The following is a 20,378-nucleotide window of genomic DNA, read 5'->3' as shown; positions in this document are numbered from 1 at the left end:
GCGTTATACACCGTGTGCCAGTGAGTTTGTATTTTTAATTTAACGACCGATTTCTGTCAATATCCCATCGATCTGAAAACCAGAAATAGAAAAAGTAACAAGGATGAATCGAGAAAAACGGTTACCTGATTTTGCCTACTTATGCGTATATTTTAGCAATAAGAAACTCCTTTTAATTTTTTTATCCAATTTTTTTTTATCAATTTCAAACTTCAACTTAACTGCCAGTTTATTTTTTAACATAATTTTTAAAGTATATATTTTTGGGTTTCCCAAAATACCACCAAATCTATGGACGTGGCGTGTGACCAGTGACCAGTCTCTGTATTTTGTATGGGAGTCGAGACGTTTTTTATTATGAAGTTGAAGAACACTATATAAAATGTTACCATCTCAATAATAATGTTATTGTATTGAACCAAAGTGCAAAAATACATCCATGACCGTACCTGATAAAATAATTTAAAGGTGTTTAAAAACCTAGTACGAAAGAAAAAAGACATTGTATACCATAGATATATTACTCACATAGAGCGATTGTGATGTCAGAATCAACAGTTTCAGTCTTACTAAACCAAATGTGTTGTAAATGACGATTTATAAATTCTACGTATAATAAAACATATATATTCAGAATCAGCGTTTGTTGATCTATATGAATATATGTATATATTTTAAGCCATAATTTTTTCACTGGAGTTCCTTAAACTTAATACAAAAAAACAGATAGTTTACGAGTGCAGATATAAAAGTACCTGTATAAAAGTATGATAACTTTTAAAGTTTTCAGCTTTTTCTTTATAATTGCGAAGCGCTTATAAAACGAAAGCTGCGGCCGTAAGATGACTTCATCTGAAGGGCAAGAGGGTGCGCAATTTATATTGTGGTTGCCGCGTGGTTACAGAATACAGCTGTTGGGTTACATGGGATATTTGCCTTCAAATCCAACCACAAAAATTATATATTATTTTTTATTAAATTCTTCATACTTTAATGAACGACTGGTGAAATTTTCAGCGAAAACCAATGCACTAGTAAAGATGTTTAACAAAACAGAACATAGATAACACATATAAACACCAGATTTTGTAAGACATCCTGTGGTTGGTGATGCACTGTCGCACTGACCTATCATACATTACAATTCTATACGTAGACTCGTGAATAAGAGTTGAGAAGTTTAATGACTTCCTCGTGAAGCCTGTGCAGTCTGTGTTGCACTGCGTAGGAAGTTCAAGAGTTAAAAAAGAAAAGATGAAACCAACCGAGAACAATCATCAAAGTGGAGGCGCCGCGTAAAAAAGAAACGATACGCTTCTTAAGAAAGCTCAACGAGCCATGGATTCAAAATATTTTTTTCGAAAGTGTCGGTTGAATTTGACGTCATCTGGACGAAACTTTAAGCTTGCTAAGGCAGCCATGTGGCCGCCTGGAGGCACACATGTTCGCCTAACGGTCTACCCTTCGAAAGGGTGGCTTGCAATACAGAGACCCCGAGTAAAAAGCGAAGAGGAGTTCGGAGTTACCAATGCAAAGATCAATAAGAATTTTGCTGAAGGATCTTCACAAAAACTTAAAATTGAGTTGGAGTTAAAGCCCTGAGGGACGTTCGCCTGATACCAAAGAGGGCCACCGAATTTCTTGCCTGTAAAGCATGAAACGTCCGGTTGCACATGCGAACAGTCTTATCAAAGACCGCAATGTGGTAGTTGGTAGTCATGCCTTATCTTTATCAGAGGAATAATGTTTAAACTATTTATGAAATATGATAACCGGTGACGTCAAATCATGACCCAACCCAAGCGAAGTGCAATAAAAATATTCAACTCAACCACAACATATTAAATCGATACGGAAATATTTACATGAAACAAAAAAGCGACTGACTGACTTATTTTAGTTCTGGTCTCAAACCAGAATATCTGAAACGCAATCTTATGCCGCGAACATTGAACAAGCCGAAACCCAAAAATCATTAATCACTTTATATTTTAGTATTTTTATTATTGGTTAATTTATTCTGGGAATGAGTCACGTCCCTCGTGTGCGATTCGGTCGCACATGGAACATTTCCAGTTCAAGACAACGGCCCATAAATAAAATGCAAATGGAGATAATACGCTTTTATTAGTCTGCGTAGAGTCGTGAGTCTGACCCAAACACTCACTCTCGCTGCACACTCCTGGCGGCATGGCAGGGCGATGAATGCACCGCTGAGAAAACTTTGCCAATCAAACAGGGACAGGGACCAACCACCCTCGAACATAACCCGACCCTTGCATATTATTGTAATCATCCCTAATGCGCATGAAATGATGGGCTCACAATGGGATTTTTATTATTTATTCTAGGAGCCAATTTAGACACATGGAACAGACGGGCTCACTCGAGAGCAAAAATTAAGAATCACCATTATTATTTGTAAAATTATATTCAATATTATTGCAGGGGTAGAGGGGCAGATGGGGTAGACCGCCAAACAACTTGGTCTTGGCACACTTGTTATTCTGACTTTTGACATGGTCCGACTCAAGTATCTTTTTAAAGAAATACAAACATTCCCGAGTTACGAGTAACCTGACAATACCTGGTATCTCCTACTACCACCACAGTAACCGGAAAATGTTGCTAGTGTTGTAATGGAGGAATTCCAGCCGAGTAATTGACCACACGTCGCCCGGGTGGAACCCAAACACGATGCCAACTCAGCCACTGACCGGTCATCATGTATTATTTCATAGTGCTTTCACATAAACGAAGTAAAACATTCCGGAACTTAAACTTCAGTTTCACTTTATCGTACCATGTTTTCATCGGGCATCCCAGATTTCTTCTACTGTTCACATTCGCGTCACGATTAAATAAAGACTAGAACAAACAAAGGTGAAAGAGGAACAGTCGGGGAGGCCTTAGAAAGGCATGACACGATCAAGGCAATGAAATACTTGAGTCGGGTCATGTGAAGTATAATGGATGTGTATGAGATGATGTACGAATTTGAATAAAGCGAGAATTATGAGTGCCAATAGTAATAATAATAATGGGATAAATAGTATAGCGCCATTTTGAAAAATTAACCTCAAGGTCGCTAAGACAAAGTTTCGTGACATATCGTCCTCTCTAAAATCTTTATCGGCTGCGCCAATGTAATTTTTTTAAATATATATTAATAATATTAATATATTATTAAAAAAGGAACGTTTGACTTTTAAACAAGGTCTGCTTTATTAATTTATTTATAGCATTTAATTAAACTATAAATTGGGACGGTGGAATGAAAGTCAATATCCACAATTAAAACAATGTATCATCTCCAGTAACATGTGATGAAGAAGAGGTATTGCACAACCGTTGACAATATTTTATAGTCCTGTTTTCTTTTTCTCTCATGAAGTCTCTTTCGTACTAGATATTAGACAGTCAGTTTAAATAACTACATTTCACTGAAAAGTCACTAAATAACAATTCAAATAAAAAAGGGAGATAAAATAGCGAAGCTCTATCAAATCAGCCAAAATAACTTGAAGTAGGTTCACGCTCAACAAATGTAATATTGACAGTGCTAGCGAGGGGTGTTGTGTCAGATGTAAATTTGATACAAAATCTCCTTTGGCCCGGATAGCATGCAGGAGGAGTAAGGCGCTAGGCGCTAGGCGCTAGGCGCGAGGGTGCGAGTAGTAATATGACATGGGGTCGAATGGTCTAGGCTGGGGGGCTCGGTACGGAGGGAAGGGTGGCAGGGTAGTTGGGTAGTAGGGGGGTGGCAGCCAGCCCCAACACGCGGCTCAGCAACAACCAAGCGACCACCTAACCTATAATAATTCCCGCTGCGTTCAGGACCTCATTCCAAGGCATCCATCCATCGTGAAAAAATACTATCATGTATTGGTATTTAAATACTATCATCTATGCAAAACGTATTTTTATTACATTATATGATTCAAAAAAAATATTAGCAAAACAACTTTTGCGTATATAATAAAGCAGATAATCAGTGGTCTTGCAAAAGCATCCAAAACTCACTAACGGTGAGTGCTTGTGTCATGAAATTGGCACAGCTTTTTCTCCATAGAATTTCTAGGTCAACGCAACTATTTTCAGGTCGCTACGTTATTTCCGTCATGAGTTATGGAGCCTTGAATAGTTCATCTAAGTTTCAAAAATAAGACAATGTTGTTTTATTTTCCATAGAATAAATAAAGAACACCATAAATGCCTTGTGGACATGTTTCGTGATCCAAAAACTGTGTTTACAAAATTCAAATGGGATGGTGATTTACGATGCCAGGCGAGAGTGGCAAGTGAGACAGAGCGCTGGGCTAATGGACTAAATGAAACATTTATTTCCATTAAAATGTGTACGGAAGGCACTAATAATTTTTATATTTATTCTAAGTTTTTCCGTATTTTTAAAATTTTCAACAATAAACAATAAAGTCGAAATATTAATAACCTGCTGATAATAACGTTATCTTAATATGCATGTATGTAAATAAGCCGATAAGACAGCCGACAAAAAAGAATAAATTTAATTAACCTAGTAGAAGATTATCGAAAATTACACAGAGTGCGATTACAGTATTATGTACACAGAATGAATCGAAAGTGTACACAAGATCAAAAGCAAATAATTTCTATTTACAGTAAAATTGTGACGGCGATACAATATGCTGTATTATTTTTATTGGTATACAGAACTAAGCAGCTGGCGGCACGGTGATATCGATTTTTGCTCTAGCTGTAAGAACATTATAAGACAGGTGGTAGATTGTGGCTGTATAACATTATAATGCATTGGAAAATAACCCCGAACAGGTGAGTGGGCGGTGCCCTTCCAAAACTAACTAATCAATGGGCGGGGGACGGAGCAGCACGTGCTACTACTAACAAACATGCTGGCTTTCTTTCTTAGACGATGTTTTTTTGTTTACAAAGGTACTATCACATAACTCAATTAAAAGGCATAAATGTCGTCGTGTACCTGCTTTACACCAAACAGCATGATATAAAATAGTTCTCGCGCAGTTATAATACAATAGTAATTTCATAAATAATACAAGCCTTCGCACTGGCTGATTGACTGACAGCCTTTTGAAGTTAGTCAACGTCTATCCAAGGAAAAACTGGTAAAAGGTGTGCAAAAAAAAAACGGCGTCTTTTTGATGTCAAAAACATTCTGTGTAGATAATATCAGTTGTATCCGTGTACACCTAATGGCCGTTTTTTTTGTTTTTTTAGTCTTCAATCATACTATCCGTTTCCAGTGAACCTAAATGATCATTGGGTATACACTGTACATGATTGAAACTGACGCCGTCTGGACAGTGTATTTTTGACGTAGGACTATAATCCTGCCTCTGAGAGCTCCGTTTTAACCCTTTATTGGTCGCCTGTGTTATATGTATATGAGTGCCTTGTTTTTCGGGTAATCTATTAAGATAGCTGGACACGCTTAGTACTTCGATTCAATTTAATTACTATAAAATACAAAAGTATTTGGGTCGGGGGATATGGGAAATGCAACAGCATGAAAGTCCCATTTTTTCAATCAAAGTTTCAAAATTACATGCATTTTGACAGTTTAGTCATGTCGTGACCATCAGTTTGGGTTGACGAACTCACCGTGGCGTCGGGCTGGTCGATCAGCCTCTGTCTCAGCGCTAGGCGCTCCAGACTGGCGAGACGACAAGAGCCCCCGGTGGGATCGGCTCGGTCGCGCAGGCTGGCCCCGTTGGAGAGCCCGTTCCCGTTGCCGTTGCCCGCGTTGAAGGAGTTGGACGAATGGCGGGGGAGGGTGGGCGGAGGCACGGCGCGCGCCCTGCCCAGCAGCCCGCTGCTGCCGTACAAGAATCCGCCCCCGCCCGCACCGGGAGACCCCAGCCCCGCGCGCCCGTTCACGCCGTTGCCGTTCATCGGGGATCCAAGCGCATTTCCTTCAACAACCACCAATACTCAACCCCTGACTCAAAACAACAAACAAACAAACTTCACTTTGACACTAATTACTATTGTTAACGTAGATAAAGAACTGATTTTAAAAAGTGCCGGGTATTGGTTTGAAAGTCACAAGAACTAAAAACAACTAACTCCACAATTGACGCTAGAACAGCTGTCAGGCCACTCGGTCACTTCCTACGCTAATAAAGGTGTTTATACGATTGTGTTATAAATTGATAAGGTTAAGGCACTCGATTGCACCGGGTAGATTGAGACGAGTAGGGAGCACGCGGCGGGAGGCGCGAGGTAAACAGTACACAGTTAACAGCACGCTGCACGTCGAACGGGCGCCGCGACTTACCACGGATTGCTCGGTACTACTTGGTGCTAGTGCCCGCTTGTCCCGCCGGCCCCGGCCCTCGTGCCGCCTTCTCCCCCTCCCTTACCCGGCAGCCCTCCCCCTCTCTCCCCCACTAGCTCACCCGCCAGAGGACAGGGCATTCATTGCAGCCGATGCATTTATTACTAGTATTTGGATAAATTTTAAGGCGCCGGAAATTGTCACCTCAAGGGCGGACATTATGAAGTAATGACTAATGACTATTATTCATGAGCAATAAAATATTCTTCAAAGTAGGTGAGCAACAACACTGATAATAAAATACATGCATTCAAAAGAATAAAAAGTACTGAAAATAAAGATTTTTTCGTTAAAATTAATTACTCAGGTGTATTTTTAATTGTCCCACTTAAAACACGCAAACGAAGCATTCTAGAGACCTTGATTTTTTTACGGTACGATTTTATGGGTCAAGTATTTCCAGTTAAAAATTGTATTTTCTACTCCGAGCTACGATTCTTTTAAGTTTTCAATGAAAACAACAACTAAAAAATGTTTTACATCTTAAATATTTTTTATTAAAAATGTATACACCGTGAAAATTTGGAGGGTGTATCATTTATGAAAAACTTTGACAAAGAAATTTTAAAAAGTTATGATAAATTTCTTAGTATGTGTGTGTGGTTCACAAACCGTTCGTATAAACACTTATATAATTATTATTTCTCCCCACACGGTCAGCTGTTCTAGTAAAGATTTGAAATGCGAGGGTGGTTATTTTGTTATCCGAACACGTGCATTATTCGCTAAAGTAAAGCTGTGATTATGCTGGATATTTTTTTTTTACTAATTAGAATTGCTATTTTATTAGAATTTTTTCTTAGATAATCATAATTGAACCCCCAAAGTTTCACGGCATGAGCTTGGAACACGGTATAAAGGCGGCTTTATATAATATAAACAGATTAGGCAGATGAAAATAGTTAAATCAAAAACATCGTTTATGTAAATATGATCAATGTTGAAGGATTCATAACTGGAACAAAACAAAGGGGAAGCAAAGTACTACATGGTTACTAACAGCTATTATTATATAGGTACCTAATACGTTACTAATATAGTTCTGATATTCATATTCAACATAGTAAGACAAATGAACGTACAATATATCAGAATGCGTAACTCAGATTAAATGGTTCTAAAATTCAAATTTTACAGAAGGCACAAATTATTTTTACTAGTTCGAATTTTAAAATTTTGTTATATACCTACTTTCGAGGTGCTTTACGCACATAATAAAAGTTATTTTTTTCTTTTGTAATAAAATAAAAAGATTTCTAAGATTCAATCGAAAACCAACGTCATGAAGCGCAAAAATTGAAAATTCAGCTACGCCAGCCTAATTTAGCTCCTATAAATTATTTCAATTTATAAAAAAATATATAAATGGCGTCCAAATCTCAATTATAGGAAAAATTGAAAAATTGAAGTAACGCATTCTACAAATTAAGCCCTCCATCCGCCCGTTTTGATTTATGCAAGAAAAAAACATGGCCAAAAAGTGCCTTTTATTTTATTTTGTGGATGTTCAGGCATAAATATTTAATTTTTTTTCGATCATTTGATAAATAATTTAATTTGCCACATTATACAATAAAATCATAACCGAAAATGGGTTCGTAAGTAGGAGATTTTGAACTTTAAAGCAGTTTTCATAGGCCTTATACATTATTTTTTTCTGGGCTTATAAAAAGACTTAAATAAAAAATACTCGATTATTTCAAAGGTCAAGATGTATTCTACTCGCAGTATTTAATTAAAGCATCTGAAACATTTCTAGGCGACAAAATTTTCAAACCAAAAACACATAATTTTGCATTACTACGTATGGCATCGCCTTAATTATTATCGTTTTTTTAACATTAGCGCGCTCCTTCTAGCATTCGTATTTACAAATCTCCCTTTCAAACCATATTCTTCTTTATTTTGAATGCTTACTACGGAGTCCTAAGTGTTAATTAAGTGATGTGTTCTTATCATGTGATTTACTTTTGACAGTAAATAATTATACACAAATATCACAGTACATTACCCTGTCGGTGACCCTAGTTTATCAAGTTATATTTATTCTAATGTGAATAGTTTAAGATAAGGCTCATAATAAGTGAGTCGTTATTATGTTAATAAACACAGAAACCACAATTACACGATGATAATAATTCAATTTACTGCTCAATTGTGAAATTTGCAAGAATGTTAGCTCCATGTATTACGCAGCTCGTTGAACATCAGATTACTAAAGAAAAGAAAAATCTAATTGCCTACGACTACTTTAAGAATATAAAATATGCGTGATTCATGTTATTTTTTCAAGCACAAGTAGGTGCTCTACATTCTTACAAGCTCACGTTGTTATAATCGCTATTGCTCTCGTAGTAGTGACCATTGAAAGAACAAACAGTTTGCATGCACCTCAGTAATGTTACCGTTTACAGTAGGGGATTATGTGGAGACCTCTTTAGGAAAAACTTCCATGACATTGGGCGCTAATAAAGCGAAAATTTCTGAGATAGTGAGAGAATATATTTAACAAATTTAACGAAAATTACGCCTTTTAAATGTGCAGCCTGCAAAAATCAGATTCAAAACAAGGGTTATATTATTCTTAAAATAAATTAATGGAGATAGCCAATTAAAAATACGAAGGCACGTTTATTTTTATTTATATTCAATAATGTTATTATTTAATTTATTGAGAAACATTTATTTTTCTCTCACGGGTTTGAATAATTCATCAAATTTAAAAGTCGATTAACAAGTTCTGAGAAGGTTCTATTCAAGTTCTGTTATTATTTCAGTTTTGTGAAGCCCTCGGCCAATAATGATATAATAATAGAACTTGAACAGAACCTTCACAGAACTTGAACATCAACTTTAAAATTTGATGAATTGTTCAAATTCCGAACAACCCCTCCTTATATTTTATATTCAAAAGATAGTCATTAGGTTCTCGTGGCGATGTCAGATTAGGTTATGTTATAATAGTATAAAAGAAAGGAATTTTAAGAGTCAGTGAAAGAGGCCTTCAAAAAATTCTTAAGATAAGGAATGTTACCTTTTTAGCGATAAATAGTGTTAGCAGCAGCGAACGGCACAAACTGCACGTCGCAACAATGCCAATGAGCAAAGTGCATCGGAGCCGGCTAAAAAATGCAAATCGAAATGCATTCCATTCAACCGCGGCATAGCAAGCACTCTGCCCGGCCCGAGAGTTCAACATTATATCAGGAATAAAATACATAACACAAGCGGTCAATCTGCTCGCTGCTGTCAGGCCTCCGGCTCCGAGCCAAGAAGCTGCCAAATAAGGCTGAACGGCGTTGAACGACACTGCACGTTGAACGGGTCTCATCCTTGTAGACTACTACTATGGGAATTATTGCACAAAGATTATCTAACTATAACTAGTGATGCGTACCAGGAATATTGCCAGACCAATATCTGTACCCGGGAAGCATACGGATGCAACTTCAAAACACAAAATGTTCAGGAGAGCTGAAAACCTAGGTGTTTTTAGCAGTGGCGGCTCGTGACTTTTCAGTGTGATACTACTATGTAACTAAGTTTGAAAAATTCGACATTACTGATGTTGTAGCTAAAAACGATTATTATTTTTTTTGGAAAATTAAATTTTTTGTATGAAGATTTTCAGGAAATTTCAGAGGTCCGTGTAGCGTACGGATTTCCTAAAAATCTTCATATCAAAAATCGAATATTCGAAAAAAAAAAAATTCTGCTAACATAAATAATTATTTTTTTTGTAATATTAGCACTCTAGTACACTCAAAAGTCACTAGCCGCCACTGGTTTATAGCAAATATCTCGTTATTTAATTGAAAAAAATATATATTTCTTTCAATTATCAATCAAAATATGTTTGAAAATAAAAAGAGATTTTCTAAAAACACATATTTTTCGGCTCTCCTGAAAATTTGCACTTGGAGTTGCATTCGTATGCTTCTTGGGTACAGATATAAATTTTCAAGAAATGTCGGGAATTTATTTTTTTACTAAGTTATTCCAAATGTGGTTGACTCCCATAGACATTGAAATAATCAGACCCTGCGCAGAAAAGTAAAGTTCGCTAAAGTAGAGCAAAGATTTTGTAGCAAAGTCCGCTATGGGACTTTTTATCACAAGATTATTGGCCTGCAGCAAATAGTATCAACAAGATTACTACATTTTCGAAAAATTCAAAATGTTCTGTCATCAGCATACATTTGTAAATAACATGCAAAACTACCTCATTGGGTAATTTGAGTATTTCACAAGTTCGATGAAAATTCCCGCAATATTCCATAAAAACAAATTACAGGGAATCTAACCATGGCAGTTTCACAAATTAGTGGGTGGTATATTCTGTTGCAGGGTTTCCATCCTTCGAGAGATCTACCATCACAATAATGCAATGCAACTACTTATCTTCGCAAGATAATAGCTGCAGAACGTTTCAGTTTAAACTGTACGTGCCTATTTGAATATAGATAACTATGGCTTTGCTTAGGTTTGAATAATAAGTGACGTGACAATAGGAATGAGGGCATATAAATCACTATACTTGTGTTAAATCTTATACACGGAAACACAAAAGCAAACAAAATACAATATGTTAGCGTTTGTTAGTTTCAGCGCCCTTGAGGTGATTTTTCACAAAAACGGCGCTCTACAAATTATCCAATTATTATTATTATTATTGTTATCTGAACCTAGCGATGGACACAATCATTGACGATATTGACATGTTTTTTTGCTAAGAAGATTTATAGCAGCTCTCGATTGGAACGCTTTAGATTGTTTCGAAATCGATATTGTGGAGTGTGGACAACATTTTTCATCCGTTACATTCCCAACCACCTGGAACCAGCGAGACTATGGCATTCCCAATTGTGGTATGACATGAGTTTGAAGGTGGTGGGGAGGGGAAGGAGACATGTACGGATATGGGGAAGAGGTAGGTGGGGGAGTACCTAGCTATTCAGATCTGGTCTCCAAACACGGCTAGTCATCTCAAGCAACGTTTTAAATCCCAAATGGTGGTCTTACACCAGGGCGATACTAAGAGTATCTTCAACTCTGAAACGCGCCGTAAATATATATTTTTTTACATTAACCCCACACAGCCTATGTCATTCTTGGGGTTACTGCGTGTAGGGTCATTTTAAGGAGAGAAAGTTGTGGGAAGGAAAAAGGTATGAGGGTGGGTAGGAATCTAGGGATCAGTGTGTACAGGAGTGACGTATAAATATATCCCTCCCGCTGCGGCACAAAACGATGGGTCCAGAGACCAGTTGGAGAGATCAAGGTTATCAAAACTATTTTACATTTTTTTCATTTGCCCGCGTGCAGAACCAACCTTAGAAAAAATTCTCCAATCCCCCGTATATATGCGCGCAATATAACACGCAATTTAACAATATCGATATTCTTAGTAAAACTCTTGTAAAATACCGAAACGAAGTCGAGCGTGCGACCACAAATGTTAATTAAATTAATGCACAGTTATAGAAAAGGTACAACATGAGCATCTCCTGTCCCCATCCCATCTTCCTCTGCCTCTTGCCCTTTCCTATTCCTTCTTCCTTCTAATATATTTATATGATTTTTTTTCTTTTTTTTTAATTTCATTTTCAGTTAATGGTTATAACCAATTACAATTTTGTATTATATCATATTATCCAACATTGGCATAAGAAACTATTTTGGCTTACCTCAAATTTAACCTCTTGTATAACTCATCCTGTATAAAATTGCTGTTTGTTTCTTACAATAAATAAATAAAAACTAACCTCTCATGCCACTTAGGTGGGGGGCAAACGCCTCCTGAACACACCTCCCCCAATGAAACCGGGCACCCCTGCTAAATCACCAAACGTGGCGAACCACTTCGGGTGACCTAGTGGAAATCCCCCGGGATTTGGACGATGACATTTATTGGTTATCCCATAAATGGTTCCTATGGCGACAGTACCCAAACCCACCACCTAAATTATTTTTAATAAATCAATTATGAAATAACACAAATTAATCAAATCAAATTTACTTGCGCACGCCGGGTTTTAAACACACGACATCCGAAAAAAAAAATCAGTCTTACCCGGGGGAAAAGACTAAAAATTGAGATTAATACGAAACATCAATCGGTATACCCACATGAAAATGTTTCGGTACTCCTTATGCAGCGTTATACAACACATGATCTCGATCTGAATGCGCAGCAAGGCGCCAGCATAATGTTACTTTCTTATGGTACGTATACATTTACGAACTTAAACGCGAACCGAGCCACAAATTACGGGAAAGGAATTAAGCAACTGCAAGCTGGGTTTTGCGCCATTTGCGGTTGCTTCGTTCCTTTCCCATAAGTTGAGGTTCAGTTCGGCAGTTCGGCTCGCGTATGTATACGTAGCATTATGTGAACAGAAACACCACAACCTACCCTAGTTATTATGAATTATGGAAATTGTCCGTGAAATAGACGTGACACTAATAAGAACCACTTTTCGATAATCAACACGCTTTGATTACAAACGTGTTTCGATTATCAACACGTTTACAATATCAACATGTTTCATAATTTTTCGGATTTCAATGTTTCGATTAAGAAAATGTTTCTAATATCGAAATGAATCCATTATCAACATCACTAATCTAATCAAAATACGCGACATTAACCCCTCACGTTTTTCAATACTTTTACTGAGTTTACAATGTTTCCGACGCATTTTAATTGTGCAATACATTTCGTTTGTTTTTTTTTTAATTCCTTAAAAATAAACACTGTTTCAGAAACTAGATAAATATATCTTACTGTGTATATCTTTATTTTTTTATTTAAACATTGGTATTTCTAAATATTCATATTTTAATATCAAACATGAAAAATGTTGTCTACAAGGCTTACCACAATTGCACTTCATTTTTTACTTAACTTTTGACAGGCCAAGATGCCAAACAAAACGCCTGTAACCGAGTAGGTCTTCCAACGACCCCATGCATTTTTCTGTCTTATGTGCTTTTAAATATAGAAATCCCAATTATTCAGTCAATTATTAATGGTAACTTATGTATTTGGGCAGAAATACGTAAAATACTAAAATGATATGTCAAGTATTTAAGCTAATATAAGGAGGATAGTAATTTTGGGTACTACCTACTCCCACATTTGGCTGCGGGATAGTTAAAACGTTAAAAAACACGTTTTTATAAAACAAATTACTTTTGTTTAGGGAATTTGTAGGACAATTATTGTGACATCATTTTAATTTAGTTCATACAAGTAAAAATTAGAACTAATTTTTAAAGTTTAAAAAGTCGAAAACTGACGAATGGCGCGAATATTGTGTATTTTTCAATTTGGATAATTTTTAAGATTATATTCATGTCATCCAATGTATAAATATTAGAGTCAAACGGATTAACTGAGCTAAATTCCGACTGTATTTATTTCGCATAGTAACTGCCGTAATGTCCGTGTGTGTACGCGTGATTGCCACCAAAGATCGATAGAATGCATTGTCATCGACAAGGAGTCTATTTGCCGAGTTTCAGCACGATCGGATCTCGGGATAGGTTTAATTTTCACATCCAAGATTTGGATTAATTCATTCACGAAAACAAAAATTAAATTCAAATAATGTATTTAAAAACACTGTATAATATAAAACACTGACCTCGAGGGGCTCGGGGGGTTAAAATACTACTTGTATAATGTATGGAAGCCGGGTCATATCTGGCCCTGAGATGCTCGAGGGGTTAAAATACATTTGGTTTAAACTTACCAAGATATATTGATGCATAAAACTGCAGGATAGTCGAGAATACACCAGAAACAATTTGACTGTATTATGTGACAAGTAAACATGCGAGCGTTGTTTGTTTCTGCAGTGATTTCTTTTAGTCTCTACTCTGTGAAATTTACATGAACTAAATTCCAGACTACTATCACAGTAACACAGACTTTAGGGATCACTGAATAAAATAACACAACAAAACCCCCGATACAAATGCCGAAAAGGGTAAGAATTTTCTATTACTTATTCATTCCAATGCTGGATGAAAACTGAACGTGGCAAGAATAAAATTGAATAAAAATAATAATAATTATAAAATCCTAAGCAAGCAAAGTACTAATTACCGTCATGCATTAAAGTATGTATTGTGCTAATAGTGTGTTGCGACATCATTTGTAAACAAAAAATTTCGACACTTCGTTTTATTCTAACGAGCTTGGCAAATAATGCATTCCCAACGCGTGCAACGCAGCCTGCGAAAACTTCGTAGAAGAATTCTTGCGTCTTGTGCTAGTCTTCGCGCTTTTGCAAATAATTTCTCTCGATAATCACAGGTATGAAACAAGTATGACTAACTAGTGATTTGTACAGGGTGTAACGCTGAAATGCACTTATTTCCGGGTCTGATAGAGTAGGTAGTTACTTAGGGTTAAGCAAAAAAAAAGGGGACACCAAGTTACAAAGACTAAAAATGAACCATTTTTTTGTGTACCCATTCCACTTATAGCTCGCGAGTTGATTTCGCCTTTGGTAGTATTGGTAACACGGCGATTGTGTCAACAGGCGGAGTATAATTATCACTGTAAAGCAAAACACTCGAACGGTGAGTTCTGGAGACATGAAATTTGTAGTGCTTCTTCTGCTAGTAACTTCAAGGTCGGTGGAACTATTTTCAACTCGCAACGTCCAATTTCAGTCTATTGCGCTTTTAATTATTATTTCAACATCAATAGTACAATCGAACCGTAAACTGTGGTTACTTTGCATCTTAAGGGGGAACTTATAAAGAAGGAAGAATAATGACTTTTAGGGGTGCCTAAATTTTTTAAGCCAATGATATAATGAGAAAATACAAATCTGATGCAAAGACACCCCCTTATAAAAAAAATACTGTAACTAATTTATAGACACTTACATAAGTACACTTAAAACAAGAACAAAAATGTTCCTCATACCCCATATATCTTACACTTAAATTGCAATAATACTGCCTACTCAAAGCCTAAAAAATCTTTTGTAAAAAATAGCAAAATAACCCCCGGTTTTCGGTACCTAGTTTCACCACACATACGCACTTCAGAATCTCATTTCTTCCGGCGTTTTATATATATGTTACACCATGTTTGCGGTTATATAGATTGGCTGGTTCTGTGAACTAATCTTGGAAAAATATAGCATTCTTTAACCGCGATAATAAATATACTTAGATATGACTAATCAGCCAGGCATTCCGTCATACTCATTACATCGATTTCTTCTGGATAATATTACCTCGTGTTCGCAATCTGCCTTATTTGTGACAAGCTATGTATTATGTCGTATTTACTACATTATACATCGTCACAAGAACATGATCAATATCAGTAGCCGACCAATGCCGTATTTAGGCAATGGACAATCTAGGCAGCTGCCCAGGGCGCCAATTTTTAGGGGGCGACATTTCACGGAAACTCTAAAAGACTGCGTAGTTCCAATGTTTTGCACAAGCTGGTACAAATACAGTTTTTTTTTTAAATATTGCAATAAGATAGTCAGTAATTTCTTCGCAGTGTTTAAAATAGAGATGGTACCAACCCGCATACGAACGCTTCCAGTACGTCGATAGACTTGTTATCAATGGTGTACATGTCGGCAGTCCTAGGATACAGTATTAATGAATATTCATTATTGATTATTATTCATATGTCACGCGAACTTATTTATGATTATTATGTTTGATCCTTCATTATTTTTTTAAAATAAATTTAATGTCATCATTCTGCTTTGCAAGTATTTTAGTTTTTATTATTGTGACAGCAAGACCGAGTTGTCTGCTTACCCCTGCGTGATGGTTAGCTAGTTGGTTAGACAGCTGTTTTGGCGTTCAAGGCCACTATCAAACTATAGTCATTATATATCGTGATTTTATTTACTGCTACCTTATTCCTATTTGTATGATATATAAAGTGATTTATTTATATTTTCGTTACTAAACCGATTTACTTAAAAAAAGAGGTACTCACCGTTAAAGGTACAACATGTGCAGTTGTTGCAAGTAATAATATGCCTACTTTCAAGTGAGTTAATAAAATGTTGTACTTAAAAATAATTGTTACGGCCATTGGTTAGGAGGGTCAATTTTATTTTGCCTGGGGCAACTCGCTACCCAAAGACGGCCCTGTAACTGTAGACGCGGCGCTACTGTGGGAATAGGCACATTTATGTCAAAGAAGAGGGAGTACATACTATTTTATCTTTGCAGATAAAGTACAGATAATCCATGAATGGAAATTGCTCAATGGGCCTTGCTTTGCCAATGTGAAGATAAAAATCACAATGGAGAATCACTTATAAATTTCAGGGTGGCCACAGAAAACTGGTATAAATTCACATTCCGTGATATTTCAGGTTTATGATATATTAATGACATTTTTTTGGAATATTAAAATTATATTGGTTCTGTGGCACAGGATAAACGAATAAGATTACATTTTATCTTGTTAACGTTCTTGATTTTCCAAATGGTGTTCAAGGAACAACATGACAATTTTTTTTGTTATTTTTGATATTTTATTTTTAAGTTTTAAGGCATTATCAATGGCCTCAACATACATACAAGTACAGACAACTTATATCTATATTACACAGAAAAAAATAAGTATTTCTAATTTATTAAGAATCTCTCTAAAAACGGGACTGCAGGCCCTTAACGAATGAATTGATAGGTACCCTGTAAAAAATTTAGTATAAAAATAATGTACTATCGCGAAGTCGAAACACGTGTTCATAAAAATCATTATATTTTCGAATTTCATTATTATACATTATCAAAGCAAATGCAGGTGCATGAACACGTTTTCCGATATATTAGAAATGTAATAAAAGTTTAACAGGAAACTTTAACCAGATTTGAAGAAATCAGCAATCACTTTTTTCTCCGTGTATAAATACTTTTAGGAAACAAAGAATGCAATCACATTTTAACCGGATTTAATAAATCAGATATCACATTTTTCTCCGTGTATAATTTACTTTTGGGAAACCAAGATTCTGTTTGGTACAATAGTCTTGGTATCCGCAAATAATTAATTGATATTGTTTAATTTTAAAATGGATCGATTATAGTTTTCCTGTAGATAAGTCTAAGAAAATAACCAACTATCGAACAAATACGTTAACCACGCAAAGCACTGTCAACACACTCGATTATTTACACAAATTACTCGAATCGGCTCGAGTCACGAAGAATCTTGCTGTAGATTATGTTTAAAATCAATAGATAGAAAATCAATATTGTCCAATTACAAGTCATATTATTATTCTATTGGCGCCGAACAACTTAGAATCGACCCACGAATGCCAAATGTTTTAGAAATTAAAAAAAAGCACTACTTACAAAATCAATATTATCCAATTTGTTAGATATTATTTTTTCAGAGCCGTATGATTTCACTTTTTAGAGGCAAAAAGGAATTGAAAAAAAATAATGTTCAGAGGCAAAGGGAATCGTGAGAATGAATGCATCGAGTGTTGAATGTGGTCTCAAGGGCTGGTCATAGTGGGCAGTGAAGCAGAGTAATGGGCATTCCGTCAGATCATTAGGTTATCAATGCTGTTGGTGCGAGTGACGTCAAGTGAAATCTATGTCATCCAAAGGTGGTTTCCGGGGAATGCAATCCCGGGATTCCGAATTAATCCCGGGATAAGTGCCACAAGAGTTATATTAAGTTCTAACTAGATTATTAAATATTATATACATATGTTGACTTTCATATAAAATAGGTAATAGTTTAATCTTTATTTAAACTATGTAAACTCATTGAATTAAAAACAACAACGAAATTAATATTGTGAGGGTACCCATAAATAATGCTTTATAAAATTTAATTTAATTATGTATAACATTAACAAAATATTGATTGAAGATATCGTCACCTTAAAGCAATAGTGAGATATCTTCGAAAAATACACTTTTGAGATAAGTATGCAGTTCGATGTAAAATTGTGAGCTCTACATGATGCATTACTGGGATATTTTGTAAAAAAAAAATGCCAGTGTTATGAAATAATGCAAGTAAAATCTCAGTATTGAAATGTTCGGTCATTCAGAGCAACACTGAGATATTGATGTTGTCCCACTGTTGCTTTCAAAAGGTCGTTTAAAATACTGAAATAAATTCATTGTCTCACTGTAGCTCTATAGTTTTCAACAAGTTGGGTGATCTTGGAAGAGAAACATAAAGAAACTGAAGGTGAATACTTTTCAGGAGTATGTAGCAAAGTCAGGAAAGGTATGCAGAGCAAATCAAATTATACCTGTACTGTGTACTAATTGTAAATACAAATGTTCAGAATCTGTTTTGGAAGTTATGATTCCATGAATCCTAGCTATTAGTGGTTATTATTTTGAGAGAGATGGACATAACATACGTATGTGTAAGATTTTTTTATGGCAACCTTAGATATAAGCAATAATACCATAAGCACTGCATTAAAAAAGAAAACAGACAGCTTCCTGCAAAAGGATGATTTAGTTGATGGTGTTATGAATCACATCAACAGCTTTAGTAGAGTGGAATCGCACTATTGTCGTGCAGGATCAGCTCGGATCTCCAAATATCCAAAAGATGTACAATTTGTACAAATAAAAGTGTGTCTCGGTAGGTAATCCCTATGTTACACACTCTACATACAGGAAAATATTCAATACCAATTTTTTTTTTTTTTTAAAACCAAAAAAGAACCTTTGCGCATTTTGTGTATATTACAACCAGAGATGTGCAAAATGGGTACCCAAAACCATTTGAAATGCAAAATGGAAATGGGTCAAAACTTTTCCATTTGAAAATGCAAAATGCAAAATGGTTTTTAGAAAAGCATTTCAAATGCAAAATGCAAAATACCTATTTTCAAAATGCATTGAAAATGCAAAATGGTTTCTCAGGTCGAACAATCAAAATAATTATAGAATTTTTAAACAATTTTGTCATTTAATAATGGACCTCAATGTAGAACAAACATATTACATGATGGTAAATCCAAAAACACCACGACTGCAGATTATGAAACCACAAAAAATTTTCGCGGGACTAATGTTGCCAACGTAAAAACATAGAAACTGCTATCTAACATTTAATATTATAGCGTCATGGCCCCATGTTCAGTATTTTTTGTAATGGTATCACTCAATTGCCAGGGCTCCTACCAGGGAGCAACTTGACAAAAAATGTAAATTATCTCTCATAGCGAGGTTGAGGACCGACTGATATTTGGGGCTTATCAAAAAAAGATGAGTGGAGATAGTAGGGAGAATGTTGCAAAAAAGGATTTAAAATGGAAAATGCATTGAGAAAAGCATTTAAAATGCAAAATGGTTTTTAGAAAAGCATTTAAAATGCAAAATGGAAAATACCCATTTTGCATTTCCATTTGAAATGGATTTATTTGAAATAAAGCACATCTCTGATTACAACTATAGTACTGCAAATGAGAAATTAGAAAAAATAATAATATTCTGAACACATTCAGAATGTAAAGCTATCTCGACAAGAAAAAGATAAAAACATTACCAAGACCACTGATGATACTGTAGTTGTCATTTATGACTTTCAAGCTGTTGTGCCGTTGCTGAATGGCAATATATCTATTTTTTATAAGAGCAAGTTAAACGTTATAACTTCTGTATTTACAATACCAAAACACGACAGGGCCATTGTTACATGCGGCATGAGGGTGTAGTTAAAAGAGGCGCAGTTGAAATGTCTACCTGCGTGTACACATTTTTAAAAGACCTATGCCGAGGGAAAAAGGAAGTGATCTTTTATTCTGATAACTGTGTGGCACATAATAAAAACAAATTTATATTTACCATGTACATGCATGCACTATGAACACTTGATATTCAAATCATTACCCATAAATATCTAGTTGTTGGGCAGAACGAAGGAGACTCCATTCATTATTGCATCGACAGAGGAAAAGGTCAGAATTTTAAAACAAGGCCTAATATTTATTCCAACGGAGTTAGCGATGATCATAAGTGTTCCAAGAAG

General features: G+C 35.6%; 2 protein-coding genes across 4 annotated transcripts in view; one reads left to right on the top strand and one right to left on the bottom strand.

Annotated features, from left to right (window-relative positions):
• The window catches only part of TyrRS (Tyrosyl-tRNA synthetase), a 326,170-nt gene that overhangs the window by 244,841 nt on the left and 60,951 nt on the right, over nt 1-20,378 (top strand). The window lies entirely within an intron of this gene.
• Nucleotides 1-20,378, bottom strand: part of pnut (septin 7-like protein pnut) — a 144,985-nt gene that overhangs the window by 104,073 nt on the left and 20,534 nt on the right. For 2 of the 3 annotated variants that reach the window (XM_089650703.1, XM_089650704.1), the window contains exon 1: nt 5,623-6,292. The exons of the other annotated variant lie outside the window; for it this stretch is intronic. In XM_089650703.1, coding sequence (XP_089506829.1) covers nt 5,623-5,913 — 291 coding nt within the window. In that variant the 5' untranslated portion in view covers nt 5,914-6,292. Of the gene's footprint in view, nt 1-5,622; nt 6,293-20,378 lie in introns of those variants that run through there. 3 annotated transcript variants of the gene reach the window in all.

Source organism: Hesperophylax consimilis, chromosome 3 (genome assembly GCF_061612785.1).
Source record: "Hesperophylax consimilis isolate HC1 chromosome 3, BYU_Hcon_1.0, whole genome shotgun sequence".
In the NCBI taxonomy this organism is placed as follows: domain Eukaryota; kingdom Metazoa; phylum Arthropoda; class Insecta; order Trichoptera; family Limnephilidae; genus Hesperophylax; species Hesperophylax consimilis.
This window is presented reverse-complemented; position numbering and strand designations above follow the sequence as displayed.